The following is a 21,808-nucleotide window of genomic DNA, read 5'->3' on the forward strand; positions in this document are numbered from 1 at the left end:
AGTCAATATTTGGGATGACCACCTCTATTCTTTATGCTATTCATCTGCTGTAGATGTTTTGTTTTAGGCCTACTACTTCTCCTTTTTTCCTCCACTGGTCCAGTTTCTTCAGCTTTTTTAAGGACACACTGCACATCACGCTGAGATATGCCACATTTACAGGTAATAGCTCTTTGGGAAGCACCCTGTTGGCATAAAATACTATTTTATGCCTGTCAAACTGTGTTACCTTTCATTTTTCACAGATTCAACAAAAGCAATGGGAACAAATTAATGTGTTTTTGTGGCAGACTGCTAATAATAAAGTGCCTTTAGATACAATTTTAAATTGTTTCTTTGCTAAGTTGTCGGTTATGTGTAGACACACAACACTGGTCCATCCCTTGAGTTGGGTGCCTTTTGTACACTGGAATGATTCATAGATCAGTGTTAAACAAAGAGAAGAACATTCCCAATCACTCCACCATAATGTCACAAAAGCTGTTATCATTGCTGAACTTTGAACTTTGTTTCTTTTTATGGATATTTTATGGATGTTCCTCATATTTGAGGAGTTACATTTTCAGTTACTTATTTGATGCTTGATTATAATATACAGACATGTGACAAATTAAACTTAAACTTACACTGAGGATCTAACAGAGCCACCAGATCCCGCCAAATATCATATCACACTGACATGATATGGTTCCACTAGTCCACTATGAAGGAAGGGTCACTGCAAATCAAAACAAAGTTGCTCTGAGTAGTCCTGTGATGAGACATTTCTGGCCTGACAGAACAACAGTGCCCCAATCCATAGGGCATGAGGGGTCTTTGAATGGTTTGATGAGTGTGAAATTGATGCAGATCATATGACACAGTCACCAGATCTTAACTCAAATGAACATTTAGGAAAGATTTTGATGCTGAGGAGGGTAAAAAGTGTTCCCCAGCATATCAGAATATCTCTCTTCCAATATTTCCAAGTAAATTTCCAGAGACTCTGAAAATCTCAGCTAAGGTGGTTTTGGTAACATGTAGAAGCCCAACGCCCTACAAATACACTTAATCTGTTCTATACAACATTGCTGTTAAAGGTTGGGCAGTAATTCAGTAGCATATAAAGACAGGTTAGAATTTAAAGTAAAATCATTAAACATTAAGTCAAACCATAGTTTTAGGAAAAGCAGATATTGATGGTGAAAGATACTGACAACGCACACACAAAGCAGGGACATGTAGCCCTCTGCTGGAGGCTTTTACTCAGCTTCTCTGAAATGCAAATGTGCAAAAGATACTGACCACTATAATACACAATCTATATTTATCTGCCACTTCCTATCTGAAGATACCATTTAATTATGTGTACATTACAGTTGTGAGTATTTTAAATATACTAGTGAGGTGTGCGTGTTATTTACTTAGACACACCTACAGCTTTTGGACGATAAGATGAAACTTTAATGATCCCTGATGGCAAAGTGGGTCACTGCAGCAAGAAAACAGAGTGTAAAATTGAAACAAGTCAGGCAATTTAGCACAACAGTGTTAACTTCAGCTTGCAGAACAGAACTGTGCATAATGAGAAAATATGACAACATGTAAATGATTATCTGCCCAAAAATATGAAAAATGCTGTAGATTTGAACATGTTAAGAAGTACAAAATAGGTGGAGGTTCATACACAGTTGAAGCTGGTGCGGGATGAATGGAAATGTGCTCATATGGATTTTCCCACCTGTCTTTGACACAGTGACCTTTCGATGCTGCGCTTTTTACAGTGTGGTCCGGCCGGCGGAGTGAGCGCGGAGGAGGGGGACGCAGGGCAGAGGGAGGGCGCTGTGCGTACGCCTTATATGGGCACACCACCGACTCTGCGCCGCTATTGGCTGCGGGCCTTATGCAGCTGCTTGTCAACAAGATGGCCTTCCTCCTCTTGCCGTTTTGACACTGATTATTTTGGTATCCCCGAGAACATACCGTAAAAGCTTGTGTCACTTCTAAATAGATAACGGTGGAGCGGCTGTTGATAGTCCTAACAAGGCGTACGGTCAGCTAGACTGTGTCCGGAGAGCTGACAGGCACGCCAGCCTCGTTGGCCACTGGACGAGGCTGATAATAGAAAGTAGCTGCTGGCTAATGACGACGTTAGCCTGCGAGTGAGTGAGCTAGCTTAGCTACGTGGACACGGGTAGTTAACTCGTGTCACCTGCGTTTAACCAGACAGACTCTTCTGTTTGGAGTGAAATTCAGCGAGGAGACACTTGTCATCGACATCCTGCTGGGCAAGAAGGTTGTCTGCTTGAATTAACACCGGTAAGGTAAGCCAGCTACTAAAATAACAGCGCTGAGCGTCTTTTTAAAATCCTAGCCTGCTAGCGAGCGCTGTCATGTTATTATGCAGGTAAGTTGTGCTATCCAGTTAGCAACCTTGATAGCTACTGACGGACCTGTTTGCTTTGTGTAACTACTCATTAATAATCTAGATGAAGTATTCAAGTGTGTAGAAGCTTTTTTTTTTTTTTCTTTTTTAGGTGACCCTCGATGTTCGGTTATGTTAATTATTAATGTATTGGAAACTTGGCCAATAAGGCGCTGTGAATTTTACGTTACTACGCCGCTGTGTGAGCTAACCGTTATTGGTCTTCGAGGCGTTCAGAAGATAGCGACCATAAAATGATTACAAAATAATGAAAAAAAATGAGTGTTTGGTGGTGTTTTGTGATCTTGCACTTGTTGGTTGTGAGTGTGGAGAGGTTGGCATTATTTCAGTTAGTGTGCAGAGTTGTTAGATTACCCAAAACACAACTAGGAAAGGTAAGCGATCACCTGCAGGCCGTCGACAGCGGAAACTAATTACTGTGGAAGTTATAATATCTGGAGTTACGCACATCGTTGACGAGTGAACAAATAAACCTACCTGGTGTGTTATATGTTGTTGTAACTCAGTTTTTGTTCAGACGTGTGTAAGGCCCTATGAATAAGTGTAAAGGAAGGATGATTTGGGACTGTAGCTTAAGATCTCTCCATTTAAAAAGTCGGTTTTGTTAGCACTGTAGTCCTCTTACACTGTTTGTGATTTTGTTAGCGAATGCTTGATTTGCCCTCAACCTTTCAGATAACACTGTGTTGACACAATGGGCTTTGTGATTGAATCAAAACTAACATCAGAGTCTAACTTGTGGTGATGTTTCAGCACAAACGTGCAGACGCTCACACAGACACACACACACAGTCACACACAGCAGACCAGTCAGTCGCACTCCCCAGGTGTCCTGACAGAAAGGCTGCTCTCACGTAATGTTCCTGGGCAGGCTGCTGGAGCAGTGGGCTATGCTCTATTGTTGTGTTGACAGTCTGCAGCAAAGCTGGCCTGCTGGCTGCACGTCTGTTGCATTGTCTTCATGCAGCGAGGGAGATTGAGCTAAGGCTTTTTGGCATGCTTAGGTCCTGCAGTTCATCAGCTTTTGGCAGTCTGGCTGAAATGCTGTGAAAAAGAGAGCTGGAGGATAGTTGGAAGGAGTTTGGTTTATGCTCTGGTGTTCATCAGGCTGACTTCTTTGCAATGATAGCCTCAGACCCAGGAGCTGACAGTCTTAAAGGAAACACAACAGCACTGTCTTAAGTTAAAAGCTTTGGATTAGCAGATGCTGCACCGCCTTAAATTAGAGTTTACAGGGATGTGGTGTACTGCGTTCAGAACTGCATTCACCTGGTGAGAGTGAAACTGCCCTTCATTTGTATAGGGAAATGACTCCTTTCAGCAGAAATTGACTTTTTATGTGAAAGGTCAAACCTGCAAATTTTTTTCTATGCAAAACAGCAGGACATTAACTTGTGAACCAATAAATGTGTTGTGTGCAGCTATATTGTGTGGATTTTCACAGTAATCAACAGGCTTTTGATGGAACAGCTGAGTAAAGCATTTATGTAGACCTATTTTGCAATGTTAGAAAAATAATGTAGTTGACATTTTTTGTATGTGTTCTTTAAGAGCTTTAGTAGCACCATCAGTGCTGAGTCAGGGCAGTAGTTCATCATCCACAGCTTTACTGGTGCCTGCATTTAAGGCTGTGTGTGTGTGTGGCATTTCTTTCTACATGCAGTAAATCATTATTATAATTATTATTTTTTTTATTATTTATTTGTCAGACAGCTGGGTACCTAACCACACAATCTGTGGTATCACTGGCTTCCTCTTCAAACTTGATTTTGTTTTCCCCCTTTTTTAAGTAGATATTTTATCATTTTCTGAGAACATAAAACAGCAAATCCACACTCTGTTTCTCCACTTTTCCTGTCAGAAGTAAGTTCCTCCTTTAATGTGGTCTAAATAACATGAGGTGAAAGCAGTAATTTTTTAAAAAGTAAATTATGAAATTAAGGAGTCCATACAACCTTTCAGCCAATAAAATTTTAGATTTATATTTTTGCATGCATGCATGCACATGTGTTGGTACATCCAACTGTGCATACTTACCGTTGAATTGTGAATCTATTTTTATAAGTCTTCTGCATCTGTTCCCAAGATGTGACATACTATAATGTATGAAAGACATCTAAATTTCTCAGATTTTATTCAGTGTTATGTTTGGGCTGGTGGCATTGTCTGTAAAACCTTGCAGAGTTTTTAAAGTGCAGTCACTTGTAAACCCCCCCCCCCCCCCCCCCCCCTCAAAAAAAAAAAAATGGTGTAAAGCCAGTCACACAGTTAATGTGTTTAATTTTATACACATTTCTGCCCTGAAATCATGAAAAAAAAATCACAGCAGAACAGCCCAGAAACTGCTGTTCACTTAGGTTATCTGGTGGCATTGATGCTCTGTAGTACTCAGTCAGTCAGCTGACCACAGATGCAAGAAGTTATCTGATATCAGTGGGACTACCTGTTAATCTTTATTGAAATACAGAATACATTAAGTGAATATGAGAGCAGGAAGTGGGAATACTCTTAAAGCTGTTGAAACCAACAGTAGCAACTTGGCTGTGAATCCGACTAATTGTCAGATTTTCATGGCAGTTTATTTAATTTATTAAATTTAGTTCCCAATGCCAACACATGCAAAAATGGAGGAAGAGATTTTTCTCCAGTTTTATTTTTTGTTTTGTTTGTTTAGGTAGAAGTAAATCCAAATCCACTAATGTGAGTATTTGTGTTGTTGTTGTTTAGGTTTCTTTTTTTTGTCTATTTTTTTTTTTTTTTTTTTTTTTACATTTAAGCTGTGTTTTTAATCTACCATTTGAAATTTGCAGGAATGTTGGTGCTAAAAACTCTGGTCTGCATTTTAAAGTGGCTGATGTGTTGTGTGTTAGACTTCATAATAAATTGGTGCTGTGGGCAGACGGTCTTGCTTCTGACCCCTCTTATTATGGCATTGCATGATGCAGTGAGAATAGGGGAGAGAGAGAAATGGATGAAAAGGAGGCCAAGAATAAAAGCGTTCAATATAGATTCATAAGTAGTCGTATAGAGAGGCAGGAAAATGGCTTTTTTTTCCCCCTCCTCACAGCAGTATAATCTCAGCTCTTAGCCGGGTTGTTGCTGTGTGATTATAGAGGAAGCATTTGAATTGGTTCACCACACTGTGTGGGCGGTGTTTGGTTTTTGCACCTCTCTGAGCCATTCCATTAGTCCAAGTGTACAAAGCACCACCCATCCAGTGTGTCACACAGAGAAGCACAACCAACGAAAATGGAAAGCAGGCTGTCAAAAACCATCTTAAACTAAGCTAAACAAAGTCTTTGATCAGCTGTGTTTTCAGGCAATGCGGAGCTCACGTGAAGCACTGTGGGATTTCAAGTGTCGCAATACTAGTTTGTATGGTCCTCTAAAGCACACTCTGTGTGGACTTAAATTGAACCCCCCCCCCGTCTGCATAACAATACATACACGGTTACGATTTCTTTTTGCACAGTGCCAACTTCTTATTGTACCTGGGAATAAACTGGAATAATCTCTCCTGTCTCCCTTTTTAAAGATGGTGGAATAAATCAATTCACACCAGAAACATGAATTATAACCAGATGAAAAAGGGTGAGTGCAACCTCAGGAGAGCCGTGCTGGGCCAAACCGACTGACAGACACTCTCACACTTGACAAAAAGTTAAACTTAAGTTAATTACAGATACATGAAGCTGCTTTTTATGAAACTCTTCCTGAGGTGGCTGCATATCTAGGCCCAGAGATATGAACAGACACACCACACCCAAAGTGGGAGCAGGCTCAGTTGTTGGTGATGTCATTTATAGTATGACAACTGGACATGTCAACACATTGTTCAACACAGGGAGCAGTTGTTGCTGCTGTTGTCACATCTCACCATGGCTATAAAAATACATATTAGAGTTAAATTCACTTACACAAAGCTTTAGAGTCTTCACATCATTTATATGTCAGCATGTTCTGACAGTCATGTTAACAAAATATTGCAATTTGTGCAGTGCTCATGGAAGAATCAAACATGATTCATAATGTGTGAACTACATTTAAGCTGGGGTGCCTGGTCAGTTAAAATCAGGATGTTGTATATGATGATATGCAAAAGAACGGTCTGGTTTTCTTTATGTTGAAGCATATTGCTTATGACTGACAGATGAGGTGTAATTGTGGCTTCAAGCTGTTCTCCAAATTCAAGGACGCTATCAGGTCAGCGGCAAACCAAACGTGTTGCTGTATCGCCACTTGTTCCTTAAGTGTGCCGGCACGTTCCTGGCAGTCCATACAGCTGGCATAGCTGCAGAAGCAAAGCATGCTGGGTGGACTAAAGGCTTTCCCTCTTAGCCTGTAGCATATGCTCCTTGGCAGGGAGAGAAGGGTGAGGACAGGGAAAAGGGCTACAACAGTTTCACTACTACCCCGCCTCCTCTGGACTGTTTGCTAAAAATAGATCCATCATATGCCTGCATGCTCCTCCCTGTGTTGCCTTCTATTAAGTCCTCTTTGAAGCCCTGAGATGCAGAGAGAGAGGGAGGAGAGTCCATTTGGCTCTTTTGTGTTCTAGCTTTCATCCCTTTCATCTGCAAGCCGCAGACCCAAAACCTGAAATGGAATCCCTTTAATTTGATTTTAGCGGCTCCAAAGCTGGGCAGATGATCTTGGTGCACAGTAGCAAATGTAACAGCTAAGCAGGTTTGGCCAAAGTAGGAGGCAGACCAGTTGTGATTAGTCCAACAGCAGCGCAATGATTGTTCTGTTCTCACCAGTCTAGTGGTGCAGAAATGCGAACACTGTGTGACTTCTTCATAGCAGCTGTTGATTATAGCCCCAATTGGCCATTGATTATGTGACTTAATCCTAACACTGAGCAGTGTGGCTCTAGAGATTTAAGCTCTGTTTTCATTCATCAAGCTGCATTTTCACAGTGGTGTTTTTGCCTCTTCTGTCATCCCCTCGCCTTCTCTCCTGTACTCCTCCCTTTTCCTCTTCTCTCTATCCTATTGTTGCAGGTTGTATGTCCAGTGTTGCTGGTGAGTTTGGTGATAAGCACACGTCAGGTTGGCTCTGGGACACGGAGCCGACAATGAGAGCTCTGGATGTTTGCTGGCCAGCGTAGATGCTGATATGCCACGGTGGTCCACATCCTGATGGACCGAGACACCTTCTCCCACATCCGGCTGTGGTGCCCACGCCCCTTTGGAACCTACTCCCAGAACAAAGCTAGGAATCCAGGCTCAGGGGGCAGTGGTGGAGGTAACGGCAGTGGTGGGGCAGGGTCCCCCTCCCTCTGCAAGTCTGAGCCCTCATCAGGTGCCAGAAATGAAGATGTAGGGATGATAGTGGGGGTGCGTGAGGAGAATGGAGAAGAGGAGGATGTGGGGTCGGAGAACACGCCACCTGAACCTGAGCTTGACTCCAGCTGCCTGACACAGAACCAGGCCCCTCAACCCCCTTTAGCCTCTCCTACACCACCCTCCTCTGGGTCACAGATGGAAGATGGCCGGGTGCTGTTGGACACCTGGTATGTTATTAAGCCAGGTAACACCAAGGAGAAGATTGCCTTCTTTGTTGCGCACCAGTTCAGTGGAGCTGGACAGCCCAGACCCAGCGCTATGAAGGTAAGGAGATAAAACAGTGATGCAGTGGTTTTGGTTTTTTAAAAAGATTTTAGTTGCTTGTAGTGACTTTTCTTAATTAAAAAAACTATTTTTCTACACAGGTTAAAGGTAACTGGGCAACTGACTGCAGTAAAGCCAAAAGACGGAGGCGATGTTCATCCTATGACCCTCCAACACGCTCCCAAACCTCAGAGTCACATCTCAACAATGACCCCTCCCTTGCACCTCTCAGTCCTGATGAACCCCAGCTGGGAGGGGTGAATGAGACGGATCTGCTTTCTGTTGCAGAGATGGTTGCCTTGGTTGAGCAGAGGACTGCCCTGGCCCTGCAGGGGATTGTGGGCGTTCATAGTAACCAACATCACCACCAGCCCTCTATTAGCACTCAGAGTCCGGGCCTTACCCCCCACCAGCACACTCTTCTACGGAGCACAGTGTCAGACCCCTCTCCTATTGTTTTTGTGTCAGACAGTTCCAGTGGTAAGCCCTCCAAAGAGGTCCAGGAGTCATCATCATCTCCTATACAGACAGACCAGGAGCTTGAGGATCAGCAGCAGCACGAGTCATTCAGAGTTGCCCAAGCCATTGCGCACTTTGAGTCCCAGAACCCGGAGAATCAGCTCCATCTGGGCCCGGGTTCTGGAATAGAGTCTTGTAATCGAGACAGGGGAAGAGAGAGTAGGAGAGGAGGTGAGCCTGGCACTGTAACACCTCCTCCACCCCCCAGCCACAGTCACGGTGAGGTTAGGATAGCTTTCAGAGTGTCAAATCTGGACCCTCGGTCTCAACTGGAGCCAGCTGGCAGGTCCCGCTGTATGTTTATGAGCTGTGGTGGTGGGAGCAATCAGGCAGCGGCCAGGGCCAAAGAGAAAATTACCTGTGACCTGTACCAGCTCGTCAGTCCTTCATCAAGAGACCCTAGTAGTCTGCTGCTCGCTGCCACAACTGCTACTCCAAAACCAGATGGAGACCTCCATCACCCAGACAGGCCGGCCTGTGGCAGCCCAGACCCAACCCAGGAGCTCTCTTCTGGGGAGAAGAAGGCTGTGGGTGTAGGAAGGGAGCGAGTGACTGGTTTCCATGTGGAGGTGGTGGTGACAGGTGCTGTGGACCAGTGTGTGTTTTATGGCAAGGACAGTACAGAGAATGTGCAGGAGGAGACTGTGTGTTTTGCTATGCCTAGTGGGGGAGGGGGTGGTGTCGGTGTAGGAAACTCTACTGACCCTTCATGTGATGATCCACCTCCTGGACAACTCTTTTTCCTTCAGCCCCCTCGGGGTGAGGAGGAGGATGTAAAAGGAACAGGCACTGGCAATGGGTCAGGAATGTGCTCTTTGGACTGTGCCAACAACAACAGTCCCGGAGCAGGAGTGGCAGTGGGCTCAGGGGAGCGGGCGACCCGACCAGACTCTCCTAGCATTGGGGAAGACTGTTCAGACCCTTCACTGTGTCGCCTTTACCGCCACGTTTCCCATGACTTCCTGGAGATCCGCTTTCAGATTCAGCGACTCCTTGAACCCCGACAGTACATGTTACTGCTCCCTGACCACATCATGGTTAACATCTTCAGCTACCTGCCAACACGCTCCCTGGCAGCCCTCAAGTGCACCTGCCACTACTTCAAGGTGTTGATTGAGACATATGGCGTGCGGGCTGTGGATTCACGGTGGAATCAAGACCCTCTCTATAGAGATGACCCCTGCAAGCAGTGTAAACGGCAATATGAGCGTGGGGATGTGTCTTTGTGCCGTTGGCACCCCAAACCTTACCACCATGACCTGCCTTATGGACGTTCCTATTGGATGTGCTGCCGGCGTACAGATAAGGACACGCCAGGCTGTCGTGTTGGACTCCATGATAACAACTGGGTCCAGCAGCCTGCTGATGGTTCTCAACCCATCCGCACCAAGCGGGAGGACAGAAGGGAGGAGGCTAGGTAGAGAGGAAAGGGCACACCTCACATATTCCAACTTTCATCTCATTCTGTGTACCTCCCTTCTTTCCCCCTCTCATCACCTCTCATCTGATCAGGGGACAAGCGGGGAAAAAAGAGGATCAGCACTCCAGGACTTTTTTGTTTTTCCTTTGCTGCAGCACTCCTTCCTAATACCTGCCCTCAGTATGGGGAGGTTGAGTGGTAAAGAAGGAAGAGAGGTGTGTCACTCTCCTTGCCTTTTTTTTTCTTTCTTTGTTTTCTTTTTTATAAAGGCCTCCAGAATTCCTCTCCCCACTGTGCTCCAGAGTGGTCACTGAAAAGTTTCTGTACCAGGGTTGGGGTCCCCTCCTGCTGCTGCTGTTCAACCCTTTTCCTGCCTCTTGGTCATTTGGGTTTTTGTCTAACTCTGCACAACGTTGTTAGGTAATACATGTGAAAACTTTGCAGTGTATTTGATTGAGATTAGCATTCATAAAGTGACGCATAAAAATGTAATGCCCTAGAGCCTGCTTATTATTCCCAGTACTTGTTCTATGTTCTGTGTCGTATCACAAACTTCCATGTTTGCTGTACAATGGTGCTTCAAGGAATGAGCTGTACCGAGTCCAACAGATGTAAAACTTTTCAGTGGTGGAATGTTCAGCGTTATTATAGAAATGTGATTGTATAAAGCAAACTTGATTTTTTTTTTTTTTCGTCCTCTCCGTTGTACAAGATTGCCATCTGTACCTGTCCTGCACCATGCATTTCTATTTTTCTGAATGTGCTGTAATGTTGTACACATTGATCAGTCCCCTGATAATGCTGCTGAAATCATTGCCTGTGTCACTGATGTTAATTCTGAAATAGCCATACCATTGGTTAATGACAGGCGCAGTCTCTGCACACTAGCTGAGACTGAGATTCGAGGGCCATGTCATTGTTTCAGATTGGACCCTAACCTTGCTGACCAGCCATAAGGAGGAGCCACTGAGAACTTTCTGGTTTACAGAGAATCATGGGAGATGAATTAAGTTCAGGGGGATTGAATGGGATTCAAAAAGAGAAACTTGATGTCACTTTGGAAAGGCCTGATGTCACTTTGTATGGTTTGGTTGATGTGCTTGTTTGCCTTTTTTTTTTTTTTTTGTTTGGCTGTTTTATTGGGGTGTGTGTGTCAGAGATTGTATGCTGTTGTTTTTTGCTTTTATTCTTGAGGACTGAGTTCTCCCTGTACCAGTCTGTCACCCTACTCAACCTGCAAAGATTTTTTTTTTTTAAGTATTCCATATTTGTTTTAACCCCTAGCTCTCCTCATTTCCTTCACCCCCCTTTTCCGTCCTCCAATCTGGCAGAGGGCAGTGTTTGCCAAAGCTGTCATTCATGCTTCGAAGTGGATGAAACCAACTACCACACACCGCAGAAACTCTCTACACCAGCTTCCAGCCTTAAAAGCCCCCCTACCTCTTACGCACCCTGCAGGAGACTGAGGCGTCAGATACCTCACAGATGATAGAGTATTGGGAGTTGCACAGGACCCTGTAAGTGGCTAGATTTCAGATGCTTGACAGACTCCATTCAGCTCTTCTGGATCCACCCAAAACTCTTCGTGTGGGAGTGTAAGATGAACAGTGCCTGGTGACGGCTCTGACTCTCCATTTTTAGGGAGGGAACAAAAAAACCCACCTCCTCTCCCTCCCCCTTCTACCTTGCTTTTACACTCCCAGACCCCCCTGCAAGCTGACAGACTGGACATTAAAGAACTGATGTGATGAATGATGTTGAAACTCTGCATGGAGATGGGAAGGTGGTTGGGTAGTTACGGGAGACCTCTGTAGGTTCCAGATGTGTACAATGCTCATGGGAAATATCTGCTTAAATAAATACAGAAGTGATGATTAAAACTGGAAATATGAATCTCTACCTTGTTTGTGTGGTGTCTGATAAGCTGACTAAGATTGACTTCAAAGGTGTAAAAAAAAAAAAAAAAAAAGTTGTAAATAACTGACAAAAGTGGTTATAGTGGCATAGTGGTAATAGTGGCTATCAGTAAGTCACTGGTTATTTATGATTTAAACATGACAGCCTGGAATAATATTAAAGCTGACTTAATGACTGGACACAATACAAACCTCCTGTTTTGTTCCCAGAAAGTGCTCTGAATGAGGGAAAACTGGAAGCACAGACCGGTGCGGTATGAGCACGTATTGATGGCAGCTGGGTATAAAGCAGTTCCAGACTTTTCACTGAATTCTTTTGAGACAGAGTTTTAAAGGTTAGAAAAATCTTTAAGCTTTATTGGGTTAACTGCTGGTAAAATTGAATCTTCACACCTTTTTAAGATCGACTTGTAATTGAATCATGATGTAACAATATACAGTAATGGTATTCTAACCTGATGAAACACTTTTCAGTCTCTGCATCATTCATGCTTTTTTTAAAAAAGTGCACAAAAGCATTGAAGGACTGTGCTGTATTCTGATGCAGCATGGTAGTATATTTGTACATGTGCCTACTCTGAACTACTTTAAAATTAAGAAAATGTGTTAAGTGTCGTGCAGTGAACAGTTTTTGCCAACAGATGGCAACAGTTTTATTTCTTGACATTTGAAAATCCACTTTCATTTAGGAACACAAGGACTCTGTCAAGCATAGTATCCCCACATAAAAACTGCTACAGCCATCATGATGAGAGCGTTGGCATTCACAGCATGTTTCCACACGGGGTCTTCGGTGATGTCAGGCATCTGCACTGGTCCCTCAGGTTCTTCTTCCTCATTGGTCTGGGACGAGCTGCTACTCTGTCCACAGAATCGTCTGATAAGGTAGCAGATCCCGGACTCTTCTTCCTCCTTAGCCACTGGAATGGAGAAAGAGTTTGTACACTGCCTTAGTGAATGTTCTGATTTTCTTTGTATCTGTGCCTTCCCTTTATTTCTTACCTGTATCACTATTGTTACTCTCCCTCATCCTCCTTTTAGCCTCTCTCCTGGCCTCCCTCCCTTTTTCCTCTTGCTCCCAGTCCAGATCTTTCCTCTCCTCTTTGGAATGACGAAGGCTAAACACCAGACGATGAAGCTAGAAGGAATTTTTTGTTGTGAGCCGTTGATAAATATGGTCTAATTCTGGCCTTTAGTAAATCAATGTTCCTGTATTACGTTCTGTAAACCACTTACATGTTGATCGTCTATGGGCTCATTGCAGTAGCTGACCAGCAGCACCAGCACTGATGTGCAGAAGAAGAGGATAATGGCAAAGTGGAGGTAATGGATCCCACACACCAGGTAAGGGCAGTTGGAGGGGAAAATACAGCTGCCAGTACCAAACCAGAACTCGGGCAACATCCGACACAAACCCATCACCAGACCACCAATCAGGCCCCAGAAGGCACCCTTCAAGTCACATAGATGTGGTTTCACCTGGTGTTTCATCACTGTAATTTTACATCACAATGTCCATGTTGGCAGATGATGTCTCACCGTTTCATTGACCCTTTTAACAAATACAGCCAGGAGGAAGACGGCGGCGATAGGGGGAGCCAGATAGCTGGAGACGGACTGGATGTAATCAAACAGCTGACCGCTCTGTGCCGCCTGCACCACGGGGATCCAGCAGATGCTGACGGCTACAATGCACAGAACCCAGACTCTAGAGACGAGAGGGAAATGAGAAAATATGAAAGTCTGGTAAACCAGTCCATACAGTTCACAGTTTTATAAACGCCTGCTCTTTCCATTAGCTTCCTGGGGAAAAAAAAGAACTTCTTGTAGTGTCTTCAGCAGTGTGTAATTCTTTAAAGCTGTACTGTTTTAAATATAAATGCCTGTTTTAAAATCACATTAATCACACTTTTGTGATTAATGTGTGATCACACACTTTTGGACACACTCACCCTTGAGTGTGTCTAAACTTTTGACTGGTACTGTGTGTGCGACAAGTTCCATTTAGTTCTTTTTCTACTCTTGGTTCACTTTGATGTCAGTGAGAGCAGATATCCTTAATAAGGAGTTGGCATTGGGCCCCTTTTTGGTTACTTCTGGATTCTGTAACATTGTATGTTACAGAAAGTGTTACAGTATACCTGCCTACGATGATGAGCTCGCGCTCAGTGGCCTGTGGTCTGATACGGGTCCAGATGTCCATGGTGAACAAAGTGCTGCTACTGTTAAAGATGGAGGCCAAAGAGGACATGAGAGCAGCCAGCATCACAGCCAGCATCAGACCGCGCAGACCTGGACAAAGACATGGCAGGAAGAAGAGTAGGAGGCCTGTAAGCCAAGACAACATTTTTCCCCTAATGTAGCCAAGAGTTGTTATGTGTTCTTACCATTGGGCATGATTGATATCACCAGTTTAGGGTAAGCTATGTTGGAGCAGCCCACCTCAGTCCCACAAACATTCTTACAAAGTTCAGGGACCACACAGCCAATCTCATCTATGGGTGGATGAATAAAACACACACTATGTAAACGTCTACGTCAAGTCATGCTTACAATCAAGAGTTCAAATAGCTTAGAGAGCTGTTTAATGGAATTATGGTCTTGGATTAGAAACATAAGAGAATCAAGTCACTTCCGATCATTTGGTCCGGCGGTTTCAGAAGAATGCTATCTGCAGCAGTTTGTTTCATACTCTCTGAAGCCAACTATAACCCACAGACCTGGGTAGAGAATCCTGCTGATCATGCCAGGGAACACCATGAGGAACATGGGAAGCACTTTCAAGTAGCCGCACATGATGCAGCCGGCCTTCACGTCAGTGATGCTACGAGCTGCGAGGCACCGCTGGACAATCACCTGGAGAAAGACACAGGCACGGACAAATTTCATTTAGCTATTGTGTGCTCAGGAAAGATGGTTCAGACATTTTTTTTAAAATTAGGAACCGTTAATGTGGTAATTCTGTATCTTATGTAGCCTTCATTAGTATAACACTGCATATGAGGATGATTTACTGGATGACAAATGAAATACTGGTGCCCATCCATTTATCCATTCGCTTCCGCACATCCTGTTAAGGGTCACGGGGGGGCTGGAGCCTATCCCAGCTGTCATAGGGCGAGAGGCAGGGTATACCCTGAACAGGGCCAACACAGAGGGACAGACGACCTTTCACACTCACATTCATGCTCTCATTCACACCTATGGGCAATTTAGATTAGCCAATTAACCTAACCCCAGTAAGTGCATGTCTTTGGAATGTGGGAGGAAACCGGAGTACCCGGAGGAAACCCACGCAAGCACGGGGAGAACATGCAAACTCCACACAGAGAGAGGGAGAGGCCTGGGCCAAGGTGGAATCGAACCCAGGCCTTCCAGATGGTATTCTAACTGTGAGGCAGCAGTGCTAACCACTGCGCCACCGTGCTGCCGAAATACTGGTGTGTTAGTGTGTTTTTCCTTTTATGTTTCTTCATGAACTAGACTATTTTCTCTGCCTAGATGCACTTAAGTCTTCTTCCTCCTCGTTAAGGAGAGGCAGACTTGTACCAGGTTGTCAGCTGTACAGTGACAGCTGTATGTGAGCTACAAGCGGCTCCACAGTGTAGTGATTTACACATTCACCTAATAAGCAAAAGATTCTGCGAGGAGACACAAATCCTGACACTTGACCTTTTTCGGGTTGTATAAGCTGGCTGAACTGTGTATACCTCCCTCACTAACACCAGCTCCCTAAACCACAGTACTTCAACCGATAAGCTTAGACTGAGTCTGAAAGTCACCTGATCTGTACACCAGTACCAGATTCCTCCTATTGGAATTCCAATCAGCACCCCAGGCCAGGGCAGGTCCCCTGAAGTTGGGTCCCTCAGCAGGTTGAAAGCATCCTGTCTGGGGACGTAGCAATGGCGGGAGATGTTGTAGCGCTGCGGTTCCAGGGAGGTGAAATTAGATGGTGTGGCAGAGCTATATTTCTGAAGCAGAGCGCTGTAGCCTCCGACTTCAGCAAAGGCTGGAGGTGAGAAGGAGAAAGGGTGAGCTCCTTATTGTTTACAGACTCAGAGCAAACAGGGGTGTATTTTGTGCTGGGACCCCTCCCATGGTTTGATGCTGCTTAAAACACACTTGATTTCCCAACATATCAAACAGGACTCTTGTGTGTGCATATTAAGTGTATTGTGTTTTTACTGCTCAATAGTCCAGAACTCTTTTGTTGTGAATTGGTATTCAAAATGAAGGCATGAGTCAGCTGCTGAAGCAGCGCTAACTGCTCAATGCATCACCAATTCACACATGGAGGCGCCTCAGAAGGCTGGTTTCTCTCCTGCTTTTAGCTCTCCACTTCCTTCTTGGAATTTGTTAATAATCTACACCAGTGTTGACTGTTTTTGAGCTGTGTTTTTAAAGAGCAACAAGGACCTAGTTGTTGTAGAGTCAGCAAAAGGTGGTGGTTTTGGGAGTGGGGGGTCTGTCAGCATACACTGCGTACACCTCTGCTGTAGTGAAGTTAGTGATTACAGACACTGCTTAACATCTTTCCTGTTGTGAAACTGCTGGGTGGGGACACAGGTGTGTACTGTGCTGCAAAGACTGGACTTACAGAAGCCGGTGAGGACAAAGGCCCCAGCAATGATGACAAAAGTCTGAACTGTGTCGGTGTACATCAGAGCAGCCAGGCCACCTGGTAACACACACATGTTCAAATACACACACTGAGATGGAAAAAGGTGCTTCATCGTTGTAGTTCTCACATCCAAGGTATCCCTGGCAACATTACTATGACATCATCATGGTTAATAATGTGATTTCACATATCTTATATTACTGGAATGGACCTTTTTTCTTTTTGCACTCCTGCTTAATTTTTATGTTTGCTCACTTACAAAGAAATGAACAGTCTCTATTTTTTAATGGTAGCTTCATTTGAATGGAAAGAGACAGAATATCAAACAAAACAAAATCCAGAAAAAACACACATAAAAGTTATAAATTGATTTGCTTGTCAATGAGTGAAATACGTATTTGATCCCCTACAAACCAGCCAGAATTCTGGCTCCCACAGATTGGCTGTGTGCCTGATTACAATCAATCACTCAATTACAGATACTCCTGATCGCAACTCATTACGTGTAAAAAGCAAACCTGTTTCTTCCATTCTAGCCTCTCCAAGACTGTAGACCTGCCTAAGGCTGGATTGAGCTACAAGACCATCAGCAAGAAACTTGGTGACAAGGTGACAGCTGTTGGTGAGATTATTTGGAAATGGAAGTGGCAGCCATCTGCCTTGACTGGTTGGGGGCGATGGGGGGGGGCAGGACAAAGGACACACTGTGGAACAGAGCCAGGGAGAGTGGTGTATAAATCCAGTGAAAAGAGGTGAGTGAAAAAGAAACACTCATAGCATCATGGGAACCCCCCAGCAGCCTAGGCCTGTTACAGTGTAGCTAAGGGAGGGTTCAGGGTCACCTGATCCAGCCCTAACTATAAGCTTGATCAAAAAGGAAAATTTTAAGCTTAATCTTAAAAATAGAGAGGGTGTCTTTCTTCCAAATCCAAATTGGGAGCTGGTTACACAGAAGAGGGGCCTGAAAGCTGAAGACGCTGCCTCCCATTTTACTTTGAGATACCACAAGTAGGCCAGCAGTCTGAGACCAAAGTGCTGTACTGGGGCTCTCGATCTGGAGCTCCATGCAAGATCTTGCCTCATGGGGTGAGGATGATCATGAGAAAGGTGGCAGATCAGCCTAAAAGTACACAGGAGGAGTTTGTTAATGATGTGACGGCAGTTGGGACCACAGTAAGGTCCCCCTGCACAAGAAGGCACATGTACAGGCCTGTCTTAAGTTTGCCAGCAAACATCTAAATGATTCAGAGAAGGCTTGGCAGAAAGTGCTGTGGTCAGATGAAACAAAAATTTAGCTCTTTGGCATCAACATGACCCACTGTGTTTGGAGGAAGAGAAATGCTGAGTAAGAACGCTATACACATAGTCAAGCATGGAGGTGGAAATATGATGCTTTAGGGCTGTTTTTCAGCTAAGGGTACAAGATGACTTCACCACATTGAGGGGCCAATGGACGTGGCCATGTAGTGTAAAGTCTTTGATTAGAACCTCCTTCCCTCAGTCAGAACATTGAAGATGGGTAATGGATGGGTCTTTCTTTATGACGATGACCTGAAACACATCTCCAAGGCACCAAAGGAGTGGCTAAAGAAGACGCATCTTGGATCATGGAGTGGCCTAGCCACTCTCCAGACCTCAATCCTATAGAAACTCTGTGGAGGGAGCTGAAGCTTTGAGTTGGATTTAGAGAGTTTCTGTAAAGAGGAGTGGGCCAAAATCCCTCCTGAGATTGTGTGCAAACCTGGTGACCAACTACGAGAAACATCTCAGTGTTGCGTTTGCCAAAAAGGGTTTCTCCACCAAATACTTAGTCATGTTTTGCTTGGGGATCAAATATTTATTTTATTCATGTAACATGCAAACCAATTTATAACTTTTATGTAATTTTTTTCTGGATTTTTGATTAATATTCTTTCTCTCTCCATTCAGATGAAACTACCAGAAAATTAGAAACTGTTTATTTCTTTGGAAGTGAGCAAGCTTACAAATTCAGCAGGGGAGCAAATAATCATTTCCCCCACTGTATAGGTCCTACCATACCTGTGACAGTGTACAAAGCTGTTATTAACAGAAGGGCGATGACGGCCACGTAGATGTTCCATCCTAACGCCTGCTGGATAAACACAGCTCCTGAAAACATATCCACCTGGACAGAGACAGAGATGGGATGAAGAAAGAAATGCACACAACACGGACAGTTCTTTTTAAACATGTGTGCACTAATGGGATGACTCACTGAGATCTTAGTCAAAATGTACAGTAACAGTGAGATAACTGACAGGTAGAGGCTGATTCTGGTCCCACCAAACCTCTTCTTCAGGTACTGAGGCATTGTGATCACCTGGCACAGCACATCATCTCATCACATCAGTGAATGGTACACTTTATGATGCCTGAAATGTAGCACAGGCTGAACTTTTTCTTACCCCGGCTGTGAGGTAGACGGGTACAAACAGCCAGCCGAGAAGCAGCACGATGAACAGAGCCTGACACATTACATGAACAACACACAAATAATGTGGCATATTTAGACCTTCTCCTTGTCATTCTTCATCATTTACAGTATAGACACAGTAAGTGTGTATAGCGTAAGCAAGCAATGTGACTTTTACACTCCACTCAAACCCTCCCACAGCGATGCCACCAGCTGCTCCGGTGCCTGCCAAGCCCACAAAGTGACCACTGCCGATGTTGCTGGCAAACAGCGATGCACCAACCTGCAAAAACAACATGGACATACACTGAGGTACTGATCCAGAGCTACTCAAATCCTTATTGGATGCAGAAGAATTACAAAGCTATTACAGATTGCAGAAAACATTCTTTCTTTCATCTTAAATGGCACGTTCAGGCTTTCATGCTACATAAGGGGTGCCAAAATTACACTTGCATGCACACTGTCATAGCCAGGCTCTCTTTGTGTTTGCTGGCTCAACAAAACTTCACTCAGAAATAACGGGTATCACAATGATGCTTATCAGCTTTCTTTGTTAAACCCGGCTTCCTGCTCCAGGATCTGTGCACACTCATGTAAAAAAGGGGCATTTGATGAGTCACTTGACTTTTCCTCTGCACAAAATGGATCAATTACTCCAGTCAGAGGGATTATCAGAGGAATGGGTGATAGAGATCTATAAAGAACATAGAAAACAGAACAGTAAAATGCAACCCTGGTGCAGCAAATAAGACAGGAAACTCTTTAAACTTGTGAATTCATGAGCAGGCATAAGAGCAGAAAAAATAAATAAATTTATAGGTTTATTTTTTTGCTTCGCTACTGTTTATTTCTAACAGCTCATCAGTGCTGTTAAACTTTAAACTGCATATGTTTAAACATTACAGGTTCTTCAGTGTGTTCACTTCTGGCACTCTCCCACAGCCTAGTAAAGTTGACGAGGAAATCACTTTATTCTGTTGCCAGATCAAAGTGCAGTTCATTTTATTGACTGAATAGGTATTCTAGGTGATAAGTAGCCTACAAATGTAAGTGATCAGTTTTCTAATCTGTGCTCTGTAAGCTGTGATTCCAGCAGCGTAAAAAAAGGGATTTGAAGAAAAATGAAGCTGTTGCCAATCAAAAGCTGTCTAGATGGTATTGCGTGGTGGGTTAAAATCTGTTAAAATCTTTCTGTGTTCATAATTTCATCAGTTTTGGCAAGATCTCCAACACCGCTGGCTGAAATGCGGCCCCAAACCATGACAGAGCCTCCACCGTGTTTTACAGATGGCTGTAGACACTCACTGGTGTACCTCTCTCCTGACCTCCTCCATACATACTGATGATTTGAACCAAAAATGTCAAATTTGGATTCATCACTCCAAGAGACCTGCCAGTGATTTTCAGTCCAGCTCTTGTGTAATTTGGCATACCTCAGCCTTTTCTTCCTGTTTCCCTTCTGTAAGAATGGCTTCATGGCAGCCACCCTTCCACTGAGACCATTTCTGATGAAGCTTCAGTGGTCTTTGCTGGATTTTTTCCTATTTCTTAAAGACGTGACTTTCAGATAAACCATGCTGTGATTAGCCAAGTTTTCAGCTAATAGCTCTTTGGGAATCACCTTGTTGTTGTAGAACTACTTTATCTACACTATATGGGGAGCCCTGAACAAAAGTTAATCTCAATGGAGCCTGTAGGAGTTCTAATAGCCCTTTCCACTGATGGTGCTGGGTGTTTTGACTTTAAGATGAGCCAAAGGGATAGCTGAGCTACTTACAGATAGCACATAGACATAATATTTTTCCTTGTATGGAGTGTTGTAATAGAATGAAACTTTTCATCTGCATGTCGTGAACCAGGAGAAACCTGAACTCACTATAAATTCCAGAATTGATCTGATTTGGTGGAAGCTTCTTATTTATTTGAGGTAAAAATTTAGCACTTTAGAATGCAGGAGAAGCGTGAGCTCATTCCCAATCACTCCCATTTATAGTGGATTACTGTTTGGTGGAGTGATCACAACAAGTACAAACTCACTCAATAATCATATGAAAACTTTAAAAAGAGCAGTACAAAAATATTGTACGCAGATACAATATCTAATAACAGTATCTTTTTAAAGCATTGGCTATTTATACACCACCTCTGTTAATCAACTATCTCAAACACATCTTTCTGGCATTTCTGTGCAGCACTTACTACTAGCTGACAAATAGAGTGAAGGCATTAAGTCAATAGCTGCTTATAGTGTATATTTATTGGTGTAGGTCTACTGGACTCACCGGCCACCAGGTCATGGTACGACCAGCTAGGAAATATCCCCCAACTGTCCCACGATTGGTCCGAAACATGGACTGGAAGATTGATAATAGCATATAAGCATCAATAAAAATAATTATCAGACACTCTGTAAGCTGCACTTACCCAAATACCAACACCAATGACTACAAAGAAATATCCAACAATGATGGAGATGTCTGCTGGATTGCTGATGGTCACCGTGTCTGCCATCACTGCACTTATACCTAAAAATCCTCTAAATCTTGGTTTAATAAGACTCCTCAGAGGTAGCCTGCTTTTGATTTACCTGTAACTTTTCTTCTAATAAAGCTTTTTTCTAATCTACAGAAAATAAACAAAAACAAAAAAACACCTACATCTGTGGATCAAATTGTCTACAAAGATGAGCAATAGCTGGGCAGCAGAGTTCAGGTGGCTGGTCCAAGTGAGAACTCTGGCCACCTTTGAAAATGAGCAGATTCAGCAGTTTATTTATTAGAGTAATTATTAACATTAAACCATGAAAAAAACAGCCTCTCAGTTAAGTAGCTCCACTGGATTTTATTAATATTTTA

The 21,808-nt window shown here is 43.7% G+C and overlaps 2 protein-coding genes across 5 annotated transcripts; one reads left to right on the forward strand and one right to left on the reverse strand.

Annotated features, from left to right (window-relative positions):
* Positions 1–1,815: 1,815 nt before the first annotated feature.
* fbxo46 (F-box protein 46) lies at positions 1,816–11,863 on the forward strand. 2 transcript variants are annotated; one of them, XM_030744850.1, is made up of 3 exons: positions 1,816–2,303; positions 7,429–8,037; positions 8,139–11,863. In XM_030744850.1, the coding sequence occupies exons 2-3, from the start codon at positions 7,567–7,569 to the stop codon at positions 9,975–9,977; spliced, it is 2,310 nt and encodes a 769-aa protein (XP_030600710.1). In that variant the 5' UTR covers positions 1,816–2,303; positions 7,429–7,566; the 3' UTR covers positions 9,978–11,863. The 2 variants fall into 2 exon arrangements, with proteins under 2 accessions (XP_030600710.1, XP_030600711.1); XM_030744851.1 differs by having other exon boundaries at positions 1,816–2,298.
* A 663-nt stretch (positions 11,864–12,526) lies between these two features.
* On the reverse strand, positions 12,527–21,464 carry slc5a2 (solute carrier family 5 member 2). 3 transcript variants are annotated; one of them, XM_030744059.1, is made up of 15 exons: positions 21,378–21,464; positions 21,236–21,307; positions 19,129–19,233; positions 18,943–19,002; positions 18,753–18,857; positions 18,557–18,662; positions 16,493–16,573; positions 15,675–15,904; positions 14,613–14,748; positions 14,280–14,387; positions 14,034–14,184; positions 13,432–13,600; positions 13,129–13,344; positions 12,895–13,030; positions 12,527–12,812 (listed from the first exon to the last, which is right to left on the reverse strand). In XM_030744059.1, exons 1-15 carry the CDS (start codon positions 21,462–21,464, stop codon positions 12,598–12,600), a joined length of 1,977 nt encoding a protein of 658 aa, XP_030599919.1. In that variant the 3' UTR covers positions 12,527–12,597. The 3 variants fall into 3 exon arrangements, with proteins under 3 accessions (XP_030599919.1, XP_030599921.1, XP_030599920.1); XM_030744061.1 differs by having other exon boundaries at positions 12,527–12,804; positions 12,935–13,030; positions 21,378–21,457; XM_030744060.1 differs by having other exon boundaries at positions 12,527–12,794; positions 12,913–13,030; positions 21,378–21,457.
* Positions 21,465–21,808: the final 344 nt, after the last annotated feature.

This window comes from Archocentrus centrarchus, chromosome 13 (genome assembly GCF_007364275.1).
Source record: "Archocentrus centrarchus isolate MPI-CPG fArcCen1 chromosome 13, fArcCen1, whole genome shotgun sequence".
Classification (NCBI taxonomy): Eukaryota; Metazoa; Chordata; class Actinopteri; order Cichliformes; family Cichlidae; genus Archocentrus; species Archocentrus centrarchus.